Source organism: Magnolia sinica, chromosome 3 (genome assembly GCF_029962835.1).
Source record: "Magnolia sinica isolate HGM2019 chromosome 3, MsV1, whole genome shotgun sequence".
Lineage (NCBI taxonomy): Eukaryota > Viridiplantae > Streptophyta > Magnoliopsida > Magnoliales > Magnoliaceae > Magnolia > Magnolia sinica.
In genome coordinates, this window is record NC_080575.1 from 21,231,060 (window position 1) to 21,253,830 (window position 22,771).

The window sequence follows — 22,771 nt, forward strand, 5'->3', positions numbered from 1 at the left end:
CATCCAAACAGTTCAACTGTTTTGAGGAATGATATCCCAATGCGTTGCGACATGTATAGTTACATAATGTGCCATTGAGACGTCTTGGCTGTCCACATGGCACATGTATACAGTGTTTGAGACCTTTATTTGGCAGGCGGTGGGCCACAACAAAAATCAAGGGAATCAGAATTGCGAGTCTGATTAGTAGCCTCCAGATGGATGATTAATTAGAAAGTTGACTGAAAAATGTGGGCACAAACAATGGCCCAGTAGCTGGGATCCTCCAATAGTTGTAATTTTTGAGCTGGAGCCAATCTAGGTTATGGCCCACCAGATCAGTGGTCCAAAATACGGTGGATGTGCTGCATGTAAGGTGGGGGCAGCACATGTGCTTTTGTACTGCTGCAGCATCTGGAAGTCCTCATGTTGTGGAACAATGGCTATGCGTATGAATAGAGCTGGGCATCGAGTCGAGTTAGACCAAGTTAGGGCTGACCCAACTTGATCTGGTTTTGAAATAGACCTGACTTGAACTCAACCTAGTTCGTACGAGTCCAGCATGCTTGACCCAATTTGAATCAGGGTCTGGCCTGGACTAATCCGGACTGAGTCTGGCCTGGTCACTGGTACTGAATTGGGTCGAGTCGGCACTGAAATCACAACCCAAAACCTAGATGCACCTGCCGTTGTGGGGTTATATATAGGAATGCTCAACTACCACCTTTGCACATGCATCGTAGGCACATAATCCGAATGGTCCACGTGATGCGGCACCCCATGAAACCTCGGAGGCCCAACTTTCAGCCTGATACAAAACTCTGGTGGGCCATGGCAAAAGGAAAAAGTTTCCTCCCTTGATTTGCATTTCTCTTGGCTATGGCTCACTAGTTTTGGATCAGGCTGAAAATTAGGCCTAAAGAGTTTCAAGGGGTGCCGCATCAGTTAGACCATTCAGATTATGTGCCTAGGACGTGTGCAGAGGTGCGCATAGTACTCACGTAAGAAGGTGCATAGGTGAGCATTCCTCTCTCTCTCTCTCTCTCTCTCTCTCTCTCTCTCTCTCTATATATATATATATATATATATATATATATATATATATATAATGGTACTATGAGGTCGAGCTCTGTGGGCCCCACCATGATGTGTGACATACATTTTATCAATGAGATGCACCATTCCATGGTGATCCGTGGGCCCTGAAAATTGGGCCAATCCATGACTTAAGTGGACCACACCACAGATAACAGTTGAGAGTGGATGCCGGCTCATTGAAACCTTCCTAATTATATATAGGGGCAGGGAGACGTGGTTTAGACATCCAACCCATCCATTGTGTGCCACACTTGGATGAGGGTCGCATCAAATTTCAGGCCATTCAAAAACTCAGGTGGGGCCACTAAATTCTTTTAGATGTTTTAGGCATGGTTTCCCATTATTTCAGATGGTGCAGCCCACCTGACTTCCGGATAGGGCAGAGTTTTTCAAATGCACAAACTTAGATGTCCATCACACATTACGGTGGGGCCCACATCACTCAACCTCGAAGCTCTCCCATTAATACCATTTCACACACACATATTACTCACACAGTACACCGTCGTAATCAGTCCACGTTGGTAATTGAGCAGATCCAACCATTTATGTGTATCAGCTAGCATGTGAAGCCCATTTTTTTAATCACGAATTTCTTTTAGAAGGATGATTAATTGGTAAGAGGGCCCATTTTCATTAAAATTTTACCCTAGTTCAATAGTTTTCCACTTCATTTCCATTTACCAAACATGGTTAATTTTCAGATAATGTCTAAAAATTTAACCCAAGGTATAGTGGAAAAATAAATAAATAAAAGAAAACCATTCGAGTCTCTGGTTGACAAGTGAAAATCCTAATAAAGCTCTCACAAAAATCACCTTGTATTTCCATAGAAAAAGTCATCATTTTTATTTTCTTTTCTTTTCCTACCATCCAAACAATGCTTAATAACTTTAATGAGTCCAGCCCCCAGCCAAAACTTCTACTTCCTCTATACGGTAGCAAATGGTTTTTACCACAGCAACACCCCCATTTATTTCGTTCAAGCTTAACTAGCCCAAAAGCATTCAAATTCATGCAATCAATCATTGTTCTCATGCAACATTCCCATGTATCTTGGGAGTACGGAAAATGATCATCTTAGCATCTCATTCTATCAATCAACCGGCCACGGAAGAAATTACTTAAGTGGCAGCATCAGATTCAGGTTCACAGATGGAGCCGCAATGAGACAAACATCCTCATCTCAACGGCTAGATGAAACTTAGCAAAAACTGATCAACCTCACAATATTCTAAGGTACTAGGTCTTTCCAAGATGAGGATTTCCCTAACAGAGGACTCTTTTTTTTTTTTTAAAGAAATAGACTGCTACAACCCCGTTGGGTCAAGCTAACAAAATTCAATTTGTTGTTGTCCAGTCTAATAATCGCAAATTAAAATTCAACACAAAATGATAAATTCACCAACACTTACTATTAACCAACAGGTGCCCCAAGGACAGGAGGCATTCCAAAGAAAAATATGAGAATCTAGGTAGCTTTCCCTACTTAAATCTGTAATAAAATTTTCTACTGCAAAGTTTTTTTTAAATATATATAAATTAAAATTTCTATTGCCTCATAACAAGAAAACAAGCAGACGTCTCTTATTCATCCTCCTGGCTGCGCAACCTGGCTAGTTTGTTTGTAATAACCACATCCAGCTGTGCCGCTCGCTCCACAATCACCTTCCTCTTCCGTGTCGACACATTGTGTGCAATTTCCGCACAATAAGTCCTGGACAATGGCATCATCAACAATCAAGATGGGTATTTAGGAAGATGCTTACAAAACCTTGATAGATGGACAGATGAATTCTCATGCTATACAAAGATAAGAATTATATGGACCCCAAAATCTTCCAGATTATTCAATCCTAACCTTACAAATAGATGGTTAAGATAACTGACAACAATGACCCACATTCAACAGGAAAAAATGTTCTATGATCTTTCAATCTGGAAGGTTTTATGAGGCAGTCCATCCAAGTGGACATCAGTATGGACAACCAAATAGTGGAGCCCACTCGTTGAAACTACAGGCCCAGGCATACTATCGATATAGACATATTGGTCTGTCCAAGTATAATATAGTTCCACAAGAAGAGAGTATTAAAAAAAAAATTAAAAAAATCAGAAAGAAATGTGGCTGCATAAGTTGACAAAAGAAACAGCACCTGTTATGCATCATCAAAAGCTCCAGCTCTTGGACATTGTGCACCACAAATTTCTTAAAGCCATTAGGGAGATAATGGCGGGTCTTTTTGTCTGACCCGTAACCAATGTTGGGCATCAGTGTACATCCCTTGAATTTCCGTCTCACCCGTGAATCAATACCCTTAGGTCTACGCCAGTTTGGCTGTCATGAACACATTCAACCACGCCACACATGGTCAATATGAAGAAATTTCTACAGTATAAATTACTGAGACACCAAAACAGGTGTCTTGCAGCACATGAGTACTTGAATACAACTGCAGAATATCATTGACTACATCAAAAGCTATGAAGTTGCAAGATATTTCATATGCCCCTAAGGTCAATTACAATACAAATAAATCCAGATAACTATAGGTAGTCTAGTTCTATCAGAATATTATCAAGTAACACAAACATTATCACGTGCAGGGTTGGACCAGGCTTGCTGCAAGCTTGTCCAGCATGGTACTTGAAAACAGTTAAGTTACCGTTGTAACTGCCGTTATGTAACCCATTTACTCAATACGGAGGTGAATAGGTCCATTATGAAAAAAAAAAAAAAAAAGGAAAGGTAGGGTGGGGGGTGTCAGCACCGATACAAATCAATACAGCCGTTACAGGCCAATATGACCATAAAGGGCCCATTTTGAAAATTTTAATTTTCAACTGCTCTCGTTTTTCCACTTCTTTATTGAGTTCAACCACGAAGGAAGCTTAGAAACTAATTTTCAACTAGATCTAGGCCAATTTTGAGGATCGAAACATAAACTTTGAGCGGGGTTCGATGAACCGAAATGGAGTGGACCATTTGTGGGAAATATTGGAAGGGGTAGATCGCCACCTTCTTCTTTTTTTTTTCATTTTTCTATCTTCATTTTGTGGTATTTTATATGTAAAGGGCTTTAATCCACCAAAGCATGCTTGATTTGTGTTCAATTAGTGCCTATTTGGTTGAATCTCAGAAGGTCAAGTTGACGCTGCCTAACAGACAGCATTCTTACCAAAGAATGGTCCATTACACCATCAAATACATGTTAAAAAATAAAAAAGGATCCCTCACAGTTTTATTTTTTTAGAATTTTACCAATAAGTTCTTAGATATTTTCCCAAGAGAAAAAGAAAAATGGCTGTTACTAGGCCGTATCGGCAGAGACCCTGTATCCTATAAGCCATGTCAATATGGCAGCTGACACCGTTTTACGTGATACCTTGGCATCCAGGCCTGTCTCATGAGCTATGGAACAAACTCAACCCAGCCCTCTAGTTAAAGAACCAGGTGACACCCAGACTCAAGCCAATACCCAGCCAGTTAGTTGTTACGCCAATTCAGGTTGTGCTGTCTATTATAACCCAGCCTAACACTAGACTGCAGAGCAAGTTGGGCTCCCGGCATGAGCCAGCCAACCAGCTGCAACCATGATCCCACCATAAAACTAATTTAACCAAAGACGCAAGACTTGGCACAGAAAAGATAGCAAGGGCTGATGATTCTACAATTCTTTCAAGTCCAAATATGGGTATAGGCAATCACAATATCTAGGTTTACCGTACATGTTAGACACTTTTTTAATAACATTTTAGATAAACATGTAATTAGTATTTATCTAGCCTCTTCAATAATTTTTTAATCTATAGCCAAAACTTTCTGAAAGAAGAAAATTACATGAGCAAGAAAAAGTACTTGACGTAAAGCATCAATAAATGAGGCATGTTTGGCTAAAGGATATATCCATAACATAAAATTCATTTGGCAAAATGAAAAATGAGGCATTTACCTATGGTAACGGAAAATTATTTCAAGAAACTAAAAATAACATGAAAACTCTAAAATACCCAAATGGACTAGTAAGGTTTAAACCTTACATGCATATATTAGTATACCAACATAGGAGGGATGTAAAAAGGATATCAAAAGTCATATGTGAAATGAGTGTAACTAAGATCTTCAAACAAGTAAATACCGGAAAAGTGTCATGAAGAGAAAACAGAAAGAAAGATTACCTTCACAGAGACCCAGCGATCACTTTGTGGCCTCTTAAACTTCTTGACACGCTTCTTGATGATCTTCTTTGTTAGAAGAGGAACAGCCATAGCTTATTCTGGAAAAATAATTTTAAAAAAAAAAAAATTACAAGCATTCAGTGTTATTTGAAGTGCTTGAAGCTAAGCAAGTGAAACAGTACTAACAAAACAATGTGCTGCTACAATCACAATTCAGCTAACAGAATAAGCAGGCAAAAGATGCACACGATTCGGCCAACCTCAAAACCATTTGTGTACAGTGATCAGACTTCAAGCGAAGGGCTCGACGACAGATGGATATAGTGCAAAAGAAAACCCGAAGCTATGAACATTCTAGAAGTCTGATTTTGTGAGCTATGAATGGATGATTTCAACAAAGCAAACCTCTTTTGAATAGTCATCTTTGACATAGGATGGATGCGAAAGAAGAAAGGACGCCGAGAAGGATGAATTTTTGCACAAATCACACAATTTAAAGAGGTTATTTCTTTATGGCCTGTTTGGATAGTGGGAAAAGAATAGAAAATGGATAACTTTTCCCATGATGAGATGTTTCATTATGAATGCATAGCAAATGAGATACTGGATTTCAAAAAGCAATAATTACCCAAATACCGTAGTCAAATTTTCTTGCACAAGATACAAGGTGACCATCGTGAGAGTTCTGTGAGATTTCCACTTGCTTTACAAATGAAACCCCAAAAAAATGAAATTCACGGGAATACATGTTTCAATAATAGTGCTCATGGAAATCTTAGAAAATCATCATTTGATAATCATTATAATTTTCTTTTCTTTTCTTTTCCTTTCCCGCTATCCAAACAGCTCCCATCTGTAAGAGAATGTTTTCTGTGCAAATTCACACTTAAACATTCCAATCTATCATTCATCAATTGTCCTTCATATTGCCTAAGAGTTAGAGGTCTTTATATGGGCCTCAATGCAAATTTTAAAAGTTTTTTTTTTAAAAAGAGATATGCAAAACTTACAGTTCTAAAGAGATCTTTCAAGTCTAGGCTTTAATAATTCATATATAAATCATATCCTAAAGATCAACATCTAAACTTCAAATCCAAAAAGGGAAATAAGTAATATTAAAGAGATTCTAATTCTTAAAAGAACTTCCTAAGAAAACCATTATCCTAAGTATGGGCTAGGTGACATCCAGCCCCACAATCAAAGGGTGCCCATCTGATGATGATGATGGGTGGCCAGGACGCATCAATTACTTAAACTTCCAAAGAACACATCCTCAAGTTGATAGCAAGGTATCATATAAAGGTATTGGCCGGCTCATCAGCTGGTTTGCAGGCCGATATAATATGGACCGTATCAGCCGATATGGCCCTGTAACAACGTTTTCTTATTCTTCTTCTTCTGAGAAACAAATCTCAAAAATTATTGGTAAATTTCTATATAAAAAAAAAAAAAGAGCGAGAATCCAAAAAATACATTCTTTTTCGTTTTGGACATGTATTTGATGGTCTAGAGGGCCATTGATTAGTAATAATGTTATCCATCGGGTAGTATCATCTTGACCTGCTGAGAGTCAACCAAATAAGCACTAATCAAACACAAATCAAGTATGATTGGTGGATAACGACCTGTCACATATAAATACAATGAAAGGAACATAGAAAAAAAAAAGAAAAAGTGATGGTTTACCCCTTCAAATATTTCCCAAAATGGTCCACTCCACTTCGATCCATAGAATCCTACACAAATTTTGTGTTCTGATCCTCCAAATAGGCCTATATCTGGTTTAAATTTAGTTTCTAAGCTTCCTTCTTCTTCTTCTTTTTTTTTTTTTATTTTGAAAGGTGATGATTTATTATAACAGGACCAAGCCTAAAGAATACAATATACAAGAAAAAAAGGAAAAAGGAAAAAAGATCCAAAAACAGAAACTACCCTACTCATTTACAAGCATTCGCCCATTCCATTACATGTGCTAAAGCTCTTTTGAAGACATAAACTGCCCATTCTACTTCAATTCCGAAAGCACTTACTATTCCTTTCCTCCCACACAGCCTAAATTCTAGCCTACAAGGACAACTTCCATAATGCATTCCCTTACCAATTCCTCCTCCATTCCATGCTCGGAAGACACTTTCTATTGTTTTGAAATAATCACATAACCCAATATATACCAAGAAATCTGGAAAATTTATCCCAAACTTCCCTACATTAAGGGCAATGGAGAAAAAGATGATCCACTGTCACTTCATTCTGCATGCACATCAACATACATTCAACAGCACCATCATTGATGGGGACATCAGAGGACCTACTCAAGTGTACAAGATACGGAGACGACCACCCACATCAGCGCAGCTTTCTTTGTGGATGGGAGACAAGTTCCAGATGGGGGCCCCCAGGCCATTTTGAAGACCCCACATGCATTGAACGTGCATCAGGAAGACCCCACCTTGGGATGATGCATGTGGGTTGCTTAGGAGATCATTTTAGTCATAGGATTTCTATTTCGTGTCGATCCGACCGTTGGATCTTGTCGATCAGGCCATCGGGCCACCAGATCTTTCAGATCACGGCTCCTTGGACTTTGATCTTGCTTTTTTTTTTTTTTTAATGTTATTTGTTATTTTTAGTAGTTATTTGATGGTTGAGATTGATAATATATGTTTTAGTTTTCTTGTTTTGGATGATGGGCCACTTTACTTAAGTGAGCAACATAGCTGTAATTATGCTGGATTTTAATTCCGAATTTTTAATTATAAAAGCACGGGGTGGGTGGAGTTCCAACCATAGTGGAGATTTGAGAAGAAAAAAAGAAGAGAGAAGGTCTCTTATGTAAAGGAATTTTCCTCATTGTTTTTTAGGGTTTTTTTGAAAAAAAAAAAAACTCCCCTTCCAATTGAATTGTGGAAGGATACAAACTTGTTTGGTGGTAGATTCCAAAGTACATCCTTCTTCTTCCTCTTCTTCAAAAGGTAGTCTTCTTCTTACATCCTTCCCCTCTCTTCTTCGAAAGGTATTCTTCTTCTTCTTCTCTTATCTTCCTCTTTTTCTTCCCATTACAACCTTCTAAACCCTAGATCTTCAATTTCATATTTTCCCCAATTTCTAAAAATCCTAATTCCAAAATCCCCAATTCTCATGAATCTTAATTCTCCGTATTTCAGATTTTTCCCTTCCTAACCCTAATCATAAAACCTATAAATTTGTCCCTTGAGTGTGGAATGTGCCTATGATAAATTGGAAGTTCTATCCTTCCATCGATCCTAGTTTTAATTAATTTATGTGATTTCTTAGCATGCGGGCATGTGATTTAGGTTAAATCAGATTTTATTTCCTATTATTTACTCTTGATTACTTAGTACGTTAGCATCTTTTGTTAATTGAATTACTTTATGGACTCTTTCATAATCTCCACGTTGCATGTTAGCATTAAATCATATGTCCTGCATCAAATTTGGTATCAGAGCATAGGTTTAGCATATGATTTTTGTGTTGCATCTAGGTTAGAGTCACATCTAGGGTTAGTAGAACATTCATTGCATATAGGATCATATTGCTGATTTTTTATTTTTTTTTAAAATTTTTTGGAATATTATATTGCTGAATTTTCAGCTAGCGTTTCCACTTATACCATTGTTGAATTTTCAGCATAGATATCTCAGGGTATCACATTGCTAAATTTTCAGTTTGGCACCCTTAGATTACTACCTTGCTGAATTTTCAACATAATATTTGAGGATAGTGGCTTGCTGAATTTTATGGTTGGTGTGTTCAGCTTGATCTCTAGGTTAGTTTTATCATTGTCCTAACATTGTCCTAGAACATAGAGTTTTCCTTTTAGAGTTACCTTGTGTATGCCCCCACTCGTTCTGGACATGGCTTTGATCCACATCCCACTATGAATCTAGAGCAGATTGACAAGGCCCTTAACACTATCAACAACCGTCTAACGGTTAGTGAAGCGCACAATAGGACCACCACAACTCAATTGACCATGATCAATTCGCGTGTCAATCGGCTTGAAGCCTCCCTTCAGGCAAACCCCGACACTCAGGAAGATGTCCAATCACAGATCGGGGATCAAGTTGAAACTATGCCACTTGCAATTATTAGCCGTAAGCCAAATTATAGAAAGTGATGATTGGTGCAGGGATTCAATTTTCCACACTTATGCCAAGTGTGGTGGCAAAAACTGAAAGGTGATTATAGATGGTGGCAGTTGCATCAATGTGGTATCTACTGGCATCGTGGACCGCTTAGGTATGCTAGTCATTCTTCACCCTCAGCCCTATTGAGTCTCATGGGTTGATGCATCTTCAATTCTGGTTTCTCAGCGTTGTCTCATTCCCATCCAGTTTTGTTCCAATACGGACAAGTTGTGGTGTGATGTTTTGCTTATACATATAGGCCACATCATTTTGGGCAGGCCTTGGTTGTATGATATGGACACAACACTATTCGGTCGCTTGAATATGTGTTCGTTTCTGTATGGAGGCAAAAGGATTGTCTTGAAGTCTCTGCCGCCCAAAAGCGTCCCTAAAAAGGAGGACGTCAAGACATGTAGTCCTGAAGATGTGACGAAACTCCAACTTAAGTCTCTTCCTATAGTTAATGCCAAAGAGTCTGAAAGAGAGACTAAAATTGATTTGATGTTGTATGCCCACGTGGTAAGTGAGGTTACACCTAAGGTTATTATGGAGATGCCACCTGAGGTTACACCCGAGGTTAGTGTAGAATTATCATCTGAGGTGAGTCCGGTATTAGAGGAGTCTAGTGTCATTATTCCAGAGGACATACCGGATGAGCTTATACCCGTGCGAGACATTCACACATTGACTCTACCAAACCTTCATCATGATCAAATGAGTCCTGGAGAGGAAGTGAATTTGGAAAGACAAGTAGATGAGCCTAGGACCCTTATAGATTGCATACCCACGTCTGTGTTCCATAGGCCTTCAGAGTTTGCATGTGCATCTTCACAACATACGCATGACTTGCATGTGGAGATAAGAAAAGTAGTCAATACAATTAATGAAATATACAAAATGATTACTGACTCAAATTATAAGTTTAAAGAGTTTGTCATGGGTGATGAAGTCATGATTAAAATATGTCCAAAAAGGTTTCCCCAGAGAACCATAAAAAAATTATAAGCCCATAGCGCTGGACCATATAAAATCTTAAAAAGACTGGGTTCGAATGCTTACTTGATAGATCTTCCACCCAGTGTTTTAAATAGCGGTAGCGTGTTGCATAGTGTTCAACCCTCCGTAGCGTGTAGCGAAATAGCGTAGCGTGTAGCGTAAGCTACACAATACTTCTATTTTTTAATAAAAAAAGAAAAGAAAAATATGATAAATATTAAATAGTAAGAAAAAAGCAAAAGTCACATTCTTAAAAAAAAAAACATGCATTACAGTGGACCCCACGCATGTGGGCCATGCCACACACACACCATAGTGGACCCGCGCATGTGGGCCATGCCATACACACACAACAGTGGACCCCACGCATGTGGGCCATGCCATACGCACACCACAATGGTCCCCACGCATGTAGGCCATGCCATACACACACCACAGTGGACCCCACGCATGTGGGTCATGGCATAAAACACCACAGAGGACCCCCACACGTGGGCCGTGGCATAGAACACTACAATGGACCCCACGCATGTGTCCCACGTGATGGTTGGATGAGTCAAATCCATGCCATAGACACCACAGCCCCCATAAAAAGAAAAAAAATTGAAAAATAATGAAAAATAACACAACATTTCAGTATAAATAAAAATAAAACTCATTAACAATGATTAAAGGGCTAAAACATACCTTGAATAGAGATTTAATCAACTGAAAATTGATTTTTGGGAGTTATGTGTCCGTGCGGCTGCGAAAAGAGGGATACGCGATTTCTCACTTGTTTGGGCTTCAATGCTTCTGAAATTCCAGCAAGATGATGCTCTTGTAATTCCGATTGAACTCCAAAAATCGGATTTGAGAAAGAGCTCTTCGAAACCTTGGAATCAAAGCTTCAAAAATGAGGAACCTGCGGCTGTTGCGGCACCGCAATAGGGCTGTTCGAAAGCCCTAATACGATTGTTTTAAGTTTTACAAAAAAGTCTTATAATATGAGTCTAACACCACCTACTCAAAAGGAAAGATGGCCAGTCACCACCATTTAAAAACAAGTTTTTAACTAAAATGACTTTTATTTTAAAATTCTTACAGTAGTCTTGAGGCGTACGCTATATACGCTACATGCTACTTATGTGTAGCGTACGCTACAGCCCTGGTAGCGCACGCTACTGCGTATTTACGCTATTCCGCACGCTACGTAGCATTTTTTGTACGCTACGCTACGTAGCGTGCGCTACACGCTACGCTACCACGCTATTTAATACACTGCTTCCACCTAACATGGGGTATTGGTTCCACATTTAATGTAGACAATCTTGTATCATTTCATGGACATTCCCCTAACCCTCACATGAACTTTGATGATGATACCCCTAACCTGTCCCAAAACCCATGGCCATTACTTGACCCCTCTTCTCAACCTTTACCATCCGTACCATCCGTACCTATGAGACGAGAGGAGATAGAGGATATCTTAGATGAAGAAACGATTTCCACATGACATGACGGTTACCAGGAGTACCTAGTCAAATGGAAGGGCAGACCAAAATCAGACAGTACGTGAATCATAGAGTCAGAACTTCATCAACGAGACCCAAATCTCCTCGAGCATCACTGCAGTTTTATTTCGCCAAAGGCGAAATCTCCTCGGCCAAGAGGAATTGATGGGGACATCAGAGGACCTACTCAAGTGTACAAGATATGGAGACGTCCATCTACATCAGCACGACTTTCTTTGTGGATGAGAGACGAGTTCCAAATGGGGCCCACCAAGCCATTTTGAAGACCCTACATGCATTGGACATGCATTAAGAAGACCCCACCTTGGGATGATGCATGTGGGTTGCTTAGGAGATCATTTTAGTCATAGAATTTCTATTTCGCGTCGATTCGACCGTTGGATCTTGTCGATCAGGCCATCAGGCCACCGGATCTTTTGGATCATGGCCCCTTGGACTCTGATCTTGCCTTTTTTTTTTATATTACTTGTTATTTTTAGGAGTTATTTGATGGTTGAGATTGATAATATATGTTTTAGTTTTCTTGTTTTGGATGATGGGCCACTTTACTTAAGTGAGTGACATAATTATAATTATGCTGGATTTTAATTCCGAATTTTTAATTATAAAAGCACAGGGTGGGAGGAGTTCCAACCCTAGTGGAGATTTGAGAAGAAGAGAGGTCTCTTGTATAAAGGAATTTTCCTCATTGTTTTTTAGGATTTTTTTGAAAAAAAAAAAAAAAAACTCTCCCTTCTAATTGAATTATGGAAGGGTATAAACTTGTTTGGTGGTAGATTCCAAGGTAAATCCTTCCTCTTCCTCTTCTGCGAAAGGTAGTTTTCTTCTTACGTCATTCCTCTCTTCTTCGAAAGGTATTCTTCTTCTCTTATCTTCCTTTTTTTCTTCCCATTACAACCTTTTGAACCCTAGATCTTCAATTTCATATTTTCCCCAATTTCTAAAAACCCTAATTCCAAAATCCCCAATTCTCATGAACCTTAATTCTCCGTATTTCAGATTTTCCCCTTCCTAGCCCTAATCATAAAACCTACAAATTTGTCCCTTGAGTGTGGAATGTGCCTATGCTGAATTGGAAGTTCTATCCTTCCATCGGTCCTAGTTTTAATTGATTTATGTGATTTCTTAGCATGTGGGCATGTGATTTAGGTTAAATCAGATTTTATTTCCTATTATTTACTCTTAATTACTTGGTAGGTTAGCATCTTTTGTTAATTAAATTACTTTATGGACTCTTTCATAATCTCCACGTTGCATGTTAGCATTAAATCACGTGTCCTGTATCAATCATCCTCCTACGAAGATTATCAACTGTTAGCAACTTGTTCCTTCCCACAAGCCAAGCGAAAACCGCCACTTTGGGAGGAGCCCTGTAATACCATACTGGACCTATAGACTAAAACCCCCTCCAATGAAGACCCAACTAGGAAATTATGGAATGATTTGAATAAGAATTTACCCGATTTTTCCTTTATCCATACCATAGAATCTTGCTCTCCCACCACTAGTGATACCTTTAGAAGCAACCCCAACAATTTAATCATTGCTTCTACTTCCTCTTCCAACAAATTTTTTCTACATAAAGGGGCCCAAATTACCTCATTCCCTTCCGCAAAGTAACAACTAGCAACCATAATGTTTTTATCCACCAACATTCGAAACAAACTTGGAAACTCTTCTTTATGTGGCCTGTCTCCCAACTAGATGTAAACCCGAAAGTGAATACTCCTCCCATCCCCCCAATGAGAAACATATCCCCTCCATAAACTTTCCTCTCAATCCTGCTATCGCTTTCCACACCCCCAATGCCCTATATAAAGAAGATGCTCTTATCCCTTGACCCCCCCTCCTCTAATCAATATTTCTTAGTTATAATCTATTTCAACAAAAAGCCTTCCTCCCCCAAAGCCATTTCCCCATAAGTGCAAAATTCATCAATTCCAAACCTCTTATGCTGGCTCCCCCCCCTCATGAAAAGGCTTGTGCACCTCCTCCCATTTCATTAAATGGAACTTTTTCTTCTCTTTTGCACCTTGCCAAAGAACTCTTGCCTAATTTTATCCAGGCAATTAATAACCGATTTCAGACATTGGAATAAAAATGTATAGTAAACCAGAAGATTGGACATTGCCGCCTTTATCAAAGTTAGGGCCCGTTTATTAACACTGAAAAAAAAAAAAATCACGGAATGCGGAATTCAAAAAGCACTCCGGCTAAGTGATGTTTGTTAACACGGAACTTGGAAAGCACTCTATGATTTTTTCAGAATTTTTTCGACGACATAGGTCTAGCTTAACAGTGATTGCGGAATGCGCTCTATAGATCCTTCTTTAAAAAAATTGCTTCCAAATTTGCCATCACACATTGCCGAAGATATTTTCTCTCCCGGATAGACTACGTAATACACAACCCAACTTTTAACTTGTAGAACTTCTCTAGCCCCACCATGATTTATGTCTTAGATCCACACCATCCATCAACTTTTCCAGATCATTCTAGAGCATAAGCCTAAAAAATGAGGCACATCCAAAGCTCAAGTGGACCACACCACAAAAAGCAGTGGGAATTGAACGACTACCATTGAAACCTTCCAAGGGTCCACTATGAGGTTTATTTGCCATCTAACCTCTTCACAAGGTCACAAAGACCTAGATGAAAGGAAAACACAAATATCAGTTTGTTCAAAGCCTTTTGTGGCCCCAAGAAGTTTTCAACAATAGGCGCCCAATTCCCACTATTTCCTGTAGTGTGGCCCGCTTGAGTTTTTGATCCACGTCATTTTTGGTTTCTTGTCCTAAAATGAGCTTGCAAAACGAATGGATAGGGTGGATTTCCCACAAACATCACGATGGCCCCAGCTAGCATCCCAACGCAAGAAGTTTCTGCAAAAGGCTTTAGCCAGAAATCCGCGTTGGATTGCATATGACGTTGTCAATAGTGGAAGCGGATTGCATGGTGTGCCACACAACACCGACCTGACATCACCAAGTTATGTGGGCCCCACCATGACATGTGTTATGTCAAAACCATCCATCCATCCATTTTATGATATCATTTTAGTGCATGAGACCAAAAAAGAGGCAAATCCAAATCTCAAGTGGACCACACCACAAGAAAACAATGGTGATTGAACGCTCACCATTAAAAACTTCCTACGCCCCACTGTAATGTTTATTTACCATTCAACCTATTGATTAGGTCACACAAACCTAGATGAAGGGAAAACACAAATACCAGCTTGATCAGAGCCTTCTGTGGGGCCAAGAAGTTTTAAACGGTCGGTGCTAAATTCTCATTGTTTCCTGTAGTGTAGCCCACTTGAGCCTTAGATCTGCCTCATTTTTTGTCTTATGCCCTAAAATAGTATGAAAAAAATGGATAGACGGTGTGGATAAAACATACAAGTCATGATAGGTCCCACAAAGCCCCTGACAAGACCGTCTGTCTCCAGCTAGGTGCGGGTGCAGCTTCAACGAATCCCGGATCCGGACAAAATTGCCTACTAACGTTGGGAGCGAATTACGTGTAACACCCGAGTGGGTGTTACCCTTACCATAGGAAACAGCCGCGATTGAATCCCCACAATTATAAAACTTCAAGGGAACTATTAGAATGTTTACTTGCCATCCAACTTGTTGATAAGGCCACAAAGACATGCATGAAGAGAACACACAAATATCAGCTTGATCCAAAACTTGTGGCCCAGGAAAAGTTTTTAATGGTCGATTGCCACTGTTTCCTATATGATGGGTCCACCTGAGATTTGGATCTGCTTCATTCTTGGGATCATTCCCTAAAATGAGCTATCAAAATGGATGGACGGCGTGGATATAAGGCACATAAGTCATGGTGGGCCCCACAGTCACAAATCCCACCCACATCTCCAAACAGGAGGCGGGCAAATGTTTCAAATTAACAGATTTCGGACATTTTAGACGTTTGTTAACAAACGGGTTGTTTCAGATTCCGTAATAAATTTTCAGACTTCAGCACTTTTCTGACAGTTACCAAACAGGTTTTCCTACTTCAGATTCATACTTCAGGTTCATATTTCAGATTCAGGCTTGAGACTTCAGATCAGGCCTTCAATCTCCCCCCCAAGAAAAAAAAAATCTTCATTTCAAACTGAAAGCTTCCTGTCAGCTTCCTGTCAAATCTTTCTACTACCTCACCCACAAGTACTTCACCGGTTTCCCTGTGCATAGTGGTAAGCCTAAGTAGGTTGAAGGAAAAGACCCCATCAAAGGTTATACTATAGATATTAGATATTTAGAATCCTAAATATAAATATACAAGTTTTACTAATAATACTATTCTAGAGTTAGTCTCAGGTTAATAGTATCAAGCAGTCCGAGACAGCATTCTTACTAAAAAAACAGCCCGTTACACCATTAAATATATGTTCAAAACCCAAAAAAAAAAAAAAAAAAAAAAAAAAAACACATATATGGGATCTTCACATTTTTTAAAAGAAAAAATTCAATATTTTCTTTCACATTTTTCCTGAAAAAAAAATTTAAAAAAATTGAACATTTCAGGGCCATAACAGCCATTACGGCCCATATTGTTGTAACAGTCACATGGCCAGCCATTACCGTTTCCAAATACCTTAACAAGGACTCATCAAATAACTATCTTTTCTCCCATGACTTTACCTTTTGCTTCTCAACAGGTGGAGTTGGTTGTGTTGTTGACTCAAACAATGCAAGTCCACAAGAGATCCTTGAATCAAATATCTTAGGTTCCTGTACAAATCTTGCAATTTGTACTAATGATGCAATTGAGATGGCAAAGATTATCTTTCAGAAACTGAAAAATCCCTCCATCGTTTGGAGGAAGGATCTGCGTCCAATTCATTATTGAACAAAAGGTTCATGTTATTCAATGGAAGAGCTCGGAGAAGAGTTGCAAAAGATCATAGAAAGTTTCGATAAACAACTACTAATGATCGAGGACATTAAAATTGTTAGGAGCACTAGTGTCACACAACTTTGTATATTCCTGCAGCACTTCCTGCAAGGAGAATATTTATCTTTTGTTCTCAGTTATTATGCTATTATCTCTTATATTTATTGTCTTCTTATTTCTTGTAACCATTGGTTATTATAAATAAAACATTGTGAATGGAGGAAGTATTCATTGGTTCACCCTCATTCAATTTCTTTCACTTCTCTCTTCTTTTACTCTAATACCATTAACATGGTACCAAAGCCAACGTAAGGGAAGTACAAATGTTGAATTATTGATCAATGAGGATAGCAAGTCAATCTTCGGCAGATAAATCTTGCAAATGTTAAAACAGAACAAGTGGATAAAAACGTCCCCCATTTAGTCCCTGAGAACAATGATGCTATGGGTATTAAATATCCTAGTTCAAGTAATTAAACAGAAGTATTCAATCAGAAGTTTTTGGGTGATCAATTCCCTCAAGATCTTTGAGATTATGCATGATGTTATACAACCTTTTGAGCCAATAATAATAATAATAATTTCCAGAGTGGCCTGATTTTAACGGCAACTTTGGAACCGTTTGATCCAATCACGAATAAGGAGAACATTCCTCCAATTTCGGAAGGGTTTTCAATTTCTGAAGGAAAATCTCTACAAGATTCGTAAAGGAACATGATTAGTGTGGTCAATCTCAGTGGCATCAATTAGCATCAACTGCATCAATCATTTTTTTAAAATTTTGCCAAAATGGCTTGAGAAGTTTCCGTTCGCGTCCCGGCATGGTCTCCCAAGAACTGTTTTTCGTCACTACCTATTTTTTTCTCAAAGTTGAGGAAGATTGGCGTCCTAGACCATTTGGTCAGGGATTGGGGGGTGTCTTTTGTGGTTGAACGTTACCTGGGCTTCATTCTTTTTCGGAAGATAGGCTTCTGAAAGGGAAAATTGGCAGGTGGAAAAGGAAGTATTTCATAGGAGGGAAGAGGAAATGGGTGCGATTCTTAATGAAGTGCAATTGCTAGATATTAATGAGGATGGTCAGGAGCTGTCAAAAGGGGTAAACTAGAAGGAAGGCGCTCATTATATAGTATAAGAGTTGCCTGAGGGAGGAAGAGATCAAGTGGAAGTGGCGGTCAATGACTACCTGGCAGAAGGATGGGGACTTTTTCTTTTTCTTTTTTTGAGAGGTAACATTTTACTGAAAAGCAGCAAAAGCGGACAAAGAATGGTAGTATATGGCATTAGGGAGGAGGAGAAAGGTAAGGTAGGAAAGGCTATTGCTAGTTTCTATCAAAAGCTGTTGTCATGAGAGGACATGATAAGGCCAAGGTTGGATAATCTTTTCTTACCAGTCCATCTCGACATAGGAAGCAACTTTCTTGGAGAGTCTGGTCTTAGAGGAAGAAATCCAGTCGGATGTGGATGAGTTCAGAAGGGATAAAGCATTAGGGATGAAGGTTTCCCCTTGGCTTTTTTTCAAATATTTTAAAGTCTAATTAAAACTAGCGCAGTGGCTTTCATCCGGGAGTTCTTCGAGATCAGAAACTTTCAAGGGAGCTGGGTGCATCTTTTATAGCAGTAATTCTGAAGTTGGAGGGCGCAGAAAGCTTGAAAGACTTTAGGCCAATAAGATTGCTAGGGCCCCTATAAAATTCTAACCAAAGTCTTATCTCCTAGAATTTAAGTCTACTCTTGGGTAGGTCATATCCAAGTTTCAAGGTTCCATTCTAAAAGAAAGACAAATTCTGGACATTGCTTTGACAACTCACAAGTGTACAGATTCAAAGCTCAAGGAAGGTTGTGATGGTATGGTTTGTAAGTTAGATTTGGAAAATGCATATGATCACGTTGATTGGGATTTCCCGGATTATATGTTGGGGCAGCTTGGGTATGGGGAAAAGTAGAGAAGGTGGGTTTACATGTGTTAGCTCTATCAAGTTCTCAATTCTAGTCAATGGGTTGTGAAAGGGTCTCTTCAAGTCTTCTAGAGGCCCAAGGCAAGAGGACCCAATTTTGCCGGTGGTGATGGAAGCCCTTAGTAGAATGTTGGAGAAAGGAGCTTCTTCAAGTTTGATAAATGGCTTCAAGGTGTATAGGGGAGATCTTCAAGTGTCTCACCTTCAATTTGAAAACGATGCATTTTGTTTTGCAATGCAAATGAGTCTCATGTGGATAATTTGAGGAAGATTATTTGTTGTTTGGAAATTGTTTCAGGTTTAAAGGTGAATCCTCTGAAATGTGAAGTGTTGGGTACAGGTATTCCTAAGGAGGTGGTATAGAATCTGATAGCAGTATTTGGTTGTAGGGTAGGTTCCTTCCCATCCACGTATTTGGGGTTACGCTATGTATTGGGAAGCCTATCGAACAAAGACCTATTGGATCGGATTATTGAAAGGCTTGAAAAGAAAATGTCGTCATGGAAGCAACGCCACTTATCTTTGGGCGGAAGGCTAGTCCTAATCAATGCAAACCTCTTTCATTCTTCCATTAAATGGTTTCTCTCTTTTCAAATGTCCTATAGGGATGATAAAGAAAATGAAAAAGCTTAGGAGAGACTTCTTATGGAAAGGTGCAGGTATTAGAAAATTGGCAACTTTGAAAAAGGCATTATTAGGCAAATGGCTATGGAGATTTGGATGAAAAAGGATAGTCCCTAGAAGGAGATAGTTGTTAGAAAATATGGTGCAGAGGAAATAAGATGTTGACCAAAAAAATCATCTACATATAATGCTATAGGGATGTGGAAGGCAATAATAGGGTTGGAGGGAAGGTTCAAGGGGTGGGATTTTCAGTGGGCGATGGCATAATGTGAGGTTTTGGGAAGATGTTGGGTTGGGTAGCTCACAATTGAAACTAAAATTATCATAGGTTGGTTTCAGTGTCTTTGAATCCGAGAATATCTCTAGCCCAATGCTTCTCGTGGCAAGGCTCGTCTGGCATTTGGACCCCGCCATGTAGAAGGAATTTGAGAGAGGAGGATGAGAAATTCCTTAACCTTTTGAATCGACTTTCAGGAGCAGTGCTCAATTCATATCAAGACTCGATGAAATGGCTCCAAGAAAAATCGAGTCTATTTTCAATCAAATCCTTTTTTAGGATGTTAAGCAGATCCTCTTCGGGAGAAGATCCAGTTCATTCATCTTTTGTTTGGTCCTATGGTGCTCCTCTAACGATAGCGGTTTTTTGCATGGTTGCTCCTCAGAATTTGCTGGAGTTTCTTGTTTACAGAGGTTTGCCTCTCAAAGTGGCAAATCCATCAATAATATTATTCTTTTTATCTTTTTATGTTGGGTTCCTGTCGATGTGGAGCTGATCACGAACATATCATGGAACATAAAATGAGGCCAATCTACCCATCATTTGGAATGGGGAAAATCTAAAGTTAGAACCCATCAACAGCCTTTATTCAAAATACACATGTAGCCTACTTGATCAACAGACCAGCCTAGATACTGGGGCAGCTCATTCTCAAAATGAGCTCCATCTAGTATGTTGCCCGGATCTCGCACGTGTATGCCAGGAAGGCACATGCGGTAAGATTCACTTTTTGTCACTGTCCTCACACGAATGGCTACTAAACTTGTTGAAGAGATGAAATATAACCAAGGTACATCTTTTTTATCAAAGGTTTTGATCATCAGAAGAAGAATTAGGCCAAAAATTAGGATACATTCTGGGAAAATGAAACTTCCATGGAAGAGAAGCAAATGAAACGCTTTCATAAAAATTCTCGTAGAATCGAGAATGAAGTTTTCATTCTGTACATGCCATATCATGAATTAGTAACTGCATCCAATCTCCAAAAAAGTCCCAATTGTTTCGAACTTTTGATTTTTGGAACGGGATATTTACAGAATCCCCATGAATAGGATCAAACCTTATTCCATGGTATTTCCATGAGATTCCTCTTTCTTATTCTTAAGCAGCATTTCTCAGCTAAAATATCACATACAACCATTTCTTCTTCTTCTCTCTTTTTTTTTTTTCTTTTGAACAGTCACAACCATTTCTTTCCTCCCAAAATGCCACATATACGGAAAAATCCGATTCATGAAAAAAAAAAAAAAACAAAAAGAGTTGGCCGATCTACTCATCGAGTGGGACACAACATCGAAATCTGTGGACAACCGATAGTACGAATCAGTACTGGTGTGGTGTATAGGCCTGATTTTCATGAGAGTTGATCATCATGATGTGGCCCCTTTTTTGCACGGATCTGATATTCTACACATGCGACACGTTATCGGGAAAGAAATGGATGGATGTAAGAGTACACATACAACCACTGTATATGAAATCCATCAAGAAGATCTGAAAAGCTTTTAATGAAATGGTCACCGAAGATTGTAAAACGAGAGGAGATGAAGGGCATTTGACATGCGTGAGATGATAAAAGGCTAGTTTATCATCTGATGAGAAAATAGATGGATGGATGCAAGAGTACACATACAACCACTGTACATGAAAACTATCAAGAAGATCTGAAAAGCTGTTTATGAAATGGTCACCGAAGATTGTAAAACGAGAGTAGATGAATGGCATTTGACATGCGTGAGATGATGAAAGGCTATTTTATCATCTGATGAGAACTTTGAGGTTTGAAAATATCGAGATGAGAGAAAATGGAAGATACCTCGTATGGTATTAGCTGCTGCTGCGGCGGCGACAGTGACCAGATAAGCTGAGAAATGATTCGAAGAGAAGAGGGGAAAGACAGGAAGCTAGGGTTTCCGCTGTTAAAACCTACCCGGATCCACCGATGTGGGTGTATCCCTGACTGTGGGGCCTGATGTGATGTATATTCCGTACATCCACTCCGTACATCGGTTTCAAAAGCTCATTTTAGAGCGTTTTTAAAACTGAAGCAAATTAAAATATTAGATGGACCACACTACAGGAAACAGTGGTAATTGACCATTAAAAACTTCTGATGTGATGTATATTCCGTAAATCCACTCCGTACATCGGTTTCAAAAGCTCATTTTAGAGCGTTATTAAAACTGAAGCAGATCAAAATATTAGATGAACCACACTACAGGAAACAGTGGTAATTGACCATTAAAAACTTCTGACAGTCCAAAGAAGTTTTGAATCACGCTGATATTTGCGTGGTCCCTTCATCGAGGTCTTTGTGATTTTGTAAACAGGTTGGGTGGAAAATAGACATTCTAAGTGGCCTTGAGATATCTTTAATGGTGGGTATTCAATCACCGCTGTTTCCAGTGATGTGGTCCACTTGTGATTTATGTCTGCTTAAAGTTTTTATAATTTCTAACATGAGCTTTCAATATCTATGGACGGCATGGATTTAAGAAAAATACATCAAGGTAAGCTCCACAGTCAGTATCAACCCAATTCGGTGGATCCGGACAGCACCGAAGTCGCGCCCGGTGGGGCGGGGCTGTTAACGGGTAACTGATGGATCCGAGCCATTGGATTGGGGTCGACCGTTTTGGGCCCGGTATTAAAAAATCCGTTGGGTTGGAGTAGAGGTCAAGTCCGCTATCCCAGACCCCGTTTAAATTAGGTCATATCAAGTCACGTTCGGTCCTGTTAATTTCAGTTATGTTGTTTGAAAACCACTTATTGAAAATTGCTATAAATGGAGGTGGACCTCACTTAAGCTCAACTACCATGACTTTTAACTAGAACCTCAACCCTATTTCTAAACGGTCCGAATTTTGGATCGTGCACATTATATCCATTCGGTCCATTGAGTGCCCGCTGGCAACCTAGGGCTTTTATGGCTTCTTTTTTTTTTTTTTTAAATGAAGATGATGATTAAACATTTTTAAAATAAAATTGGACCGGACCCACTTGACCTAGGCTTATTTTAGCTGGGACCAAAATGGTGGACTATGTCCTAAACTCAAAATGAGGTTTTTTTTATTAAGCCAAAAGCATATAAAA

At 39.2% G+C, this 22,771-nt stretch overlaps 1 protein-coding gene across 1 annotated transcript; it reads right to left on the bottom strand.

Moving 5' to 3' along the window:
* Positions 1-2,470: 2,470 nt before the first annotated feature.
* LOC131239680 (large ribosomal subunit protein eL32z-like) lies at positions 2,471-21,638 on the bottom strand. Its single transcript, XM_058237511.1, has 4 exons — positions 21,495-21,638; positions 5,257-5,354; positions 3,234-3,415; positions 2,471-2,794 (listed from the first exon to the last, which is right to left on the bottom strand). The coding sequence occupies exons 2-4, from the start codon at positions 5,344-5,346 to the stop codon at positions 2,665-2,667; spliced, it is 402 nt and encodes a 133-aa protein (XP_058093494.1). The 5' UTR covers positions 5,347-5,354; positions 21,495-21,638; the 3' UTR covers positions 2,471-2,664.
* Positions 21,639-22,771: the final 1,133 nt, after the last annotated feature.

What these genes read in the sequence shown, in the direction of transcription:
- LOC131239680 (XM_058237511.1), bottom strand. Translation starts at nt 5,346, where the DNA reads ATGGCTGTTCCTCTTCTAACAAAGAAGATCATCAAGAAGCGTGTCAAG. An exon ending in ATCGCTGGGTCTCTGTGAAG is followed by an intron (nt 3,416 to 5,256) that starts GTAATCTTTCTT and finishes TGTTCATGACAG; the next exon opens with CCAAACTGGCGTAGACCTAA. An exon ending in CTTTTGATGATGCATAACAG is followed by an intron (nt 2,795 to 3,233) that starts GTGCTGTTTCTT and finishes GCCATTGTCCAG; the next exon opens with GACTTATTGTGCGGAAATTG.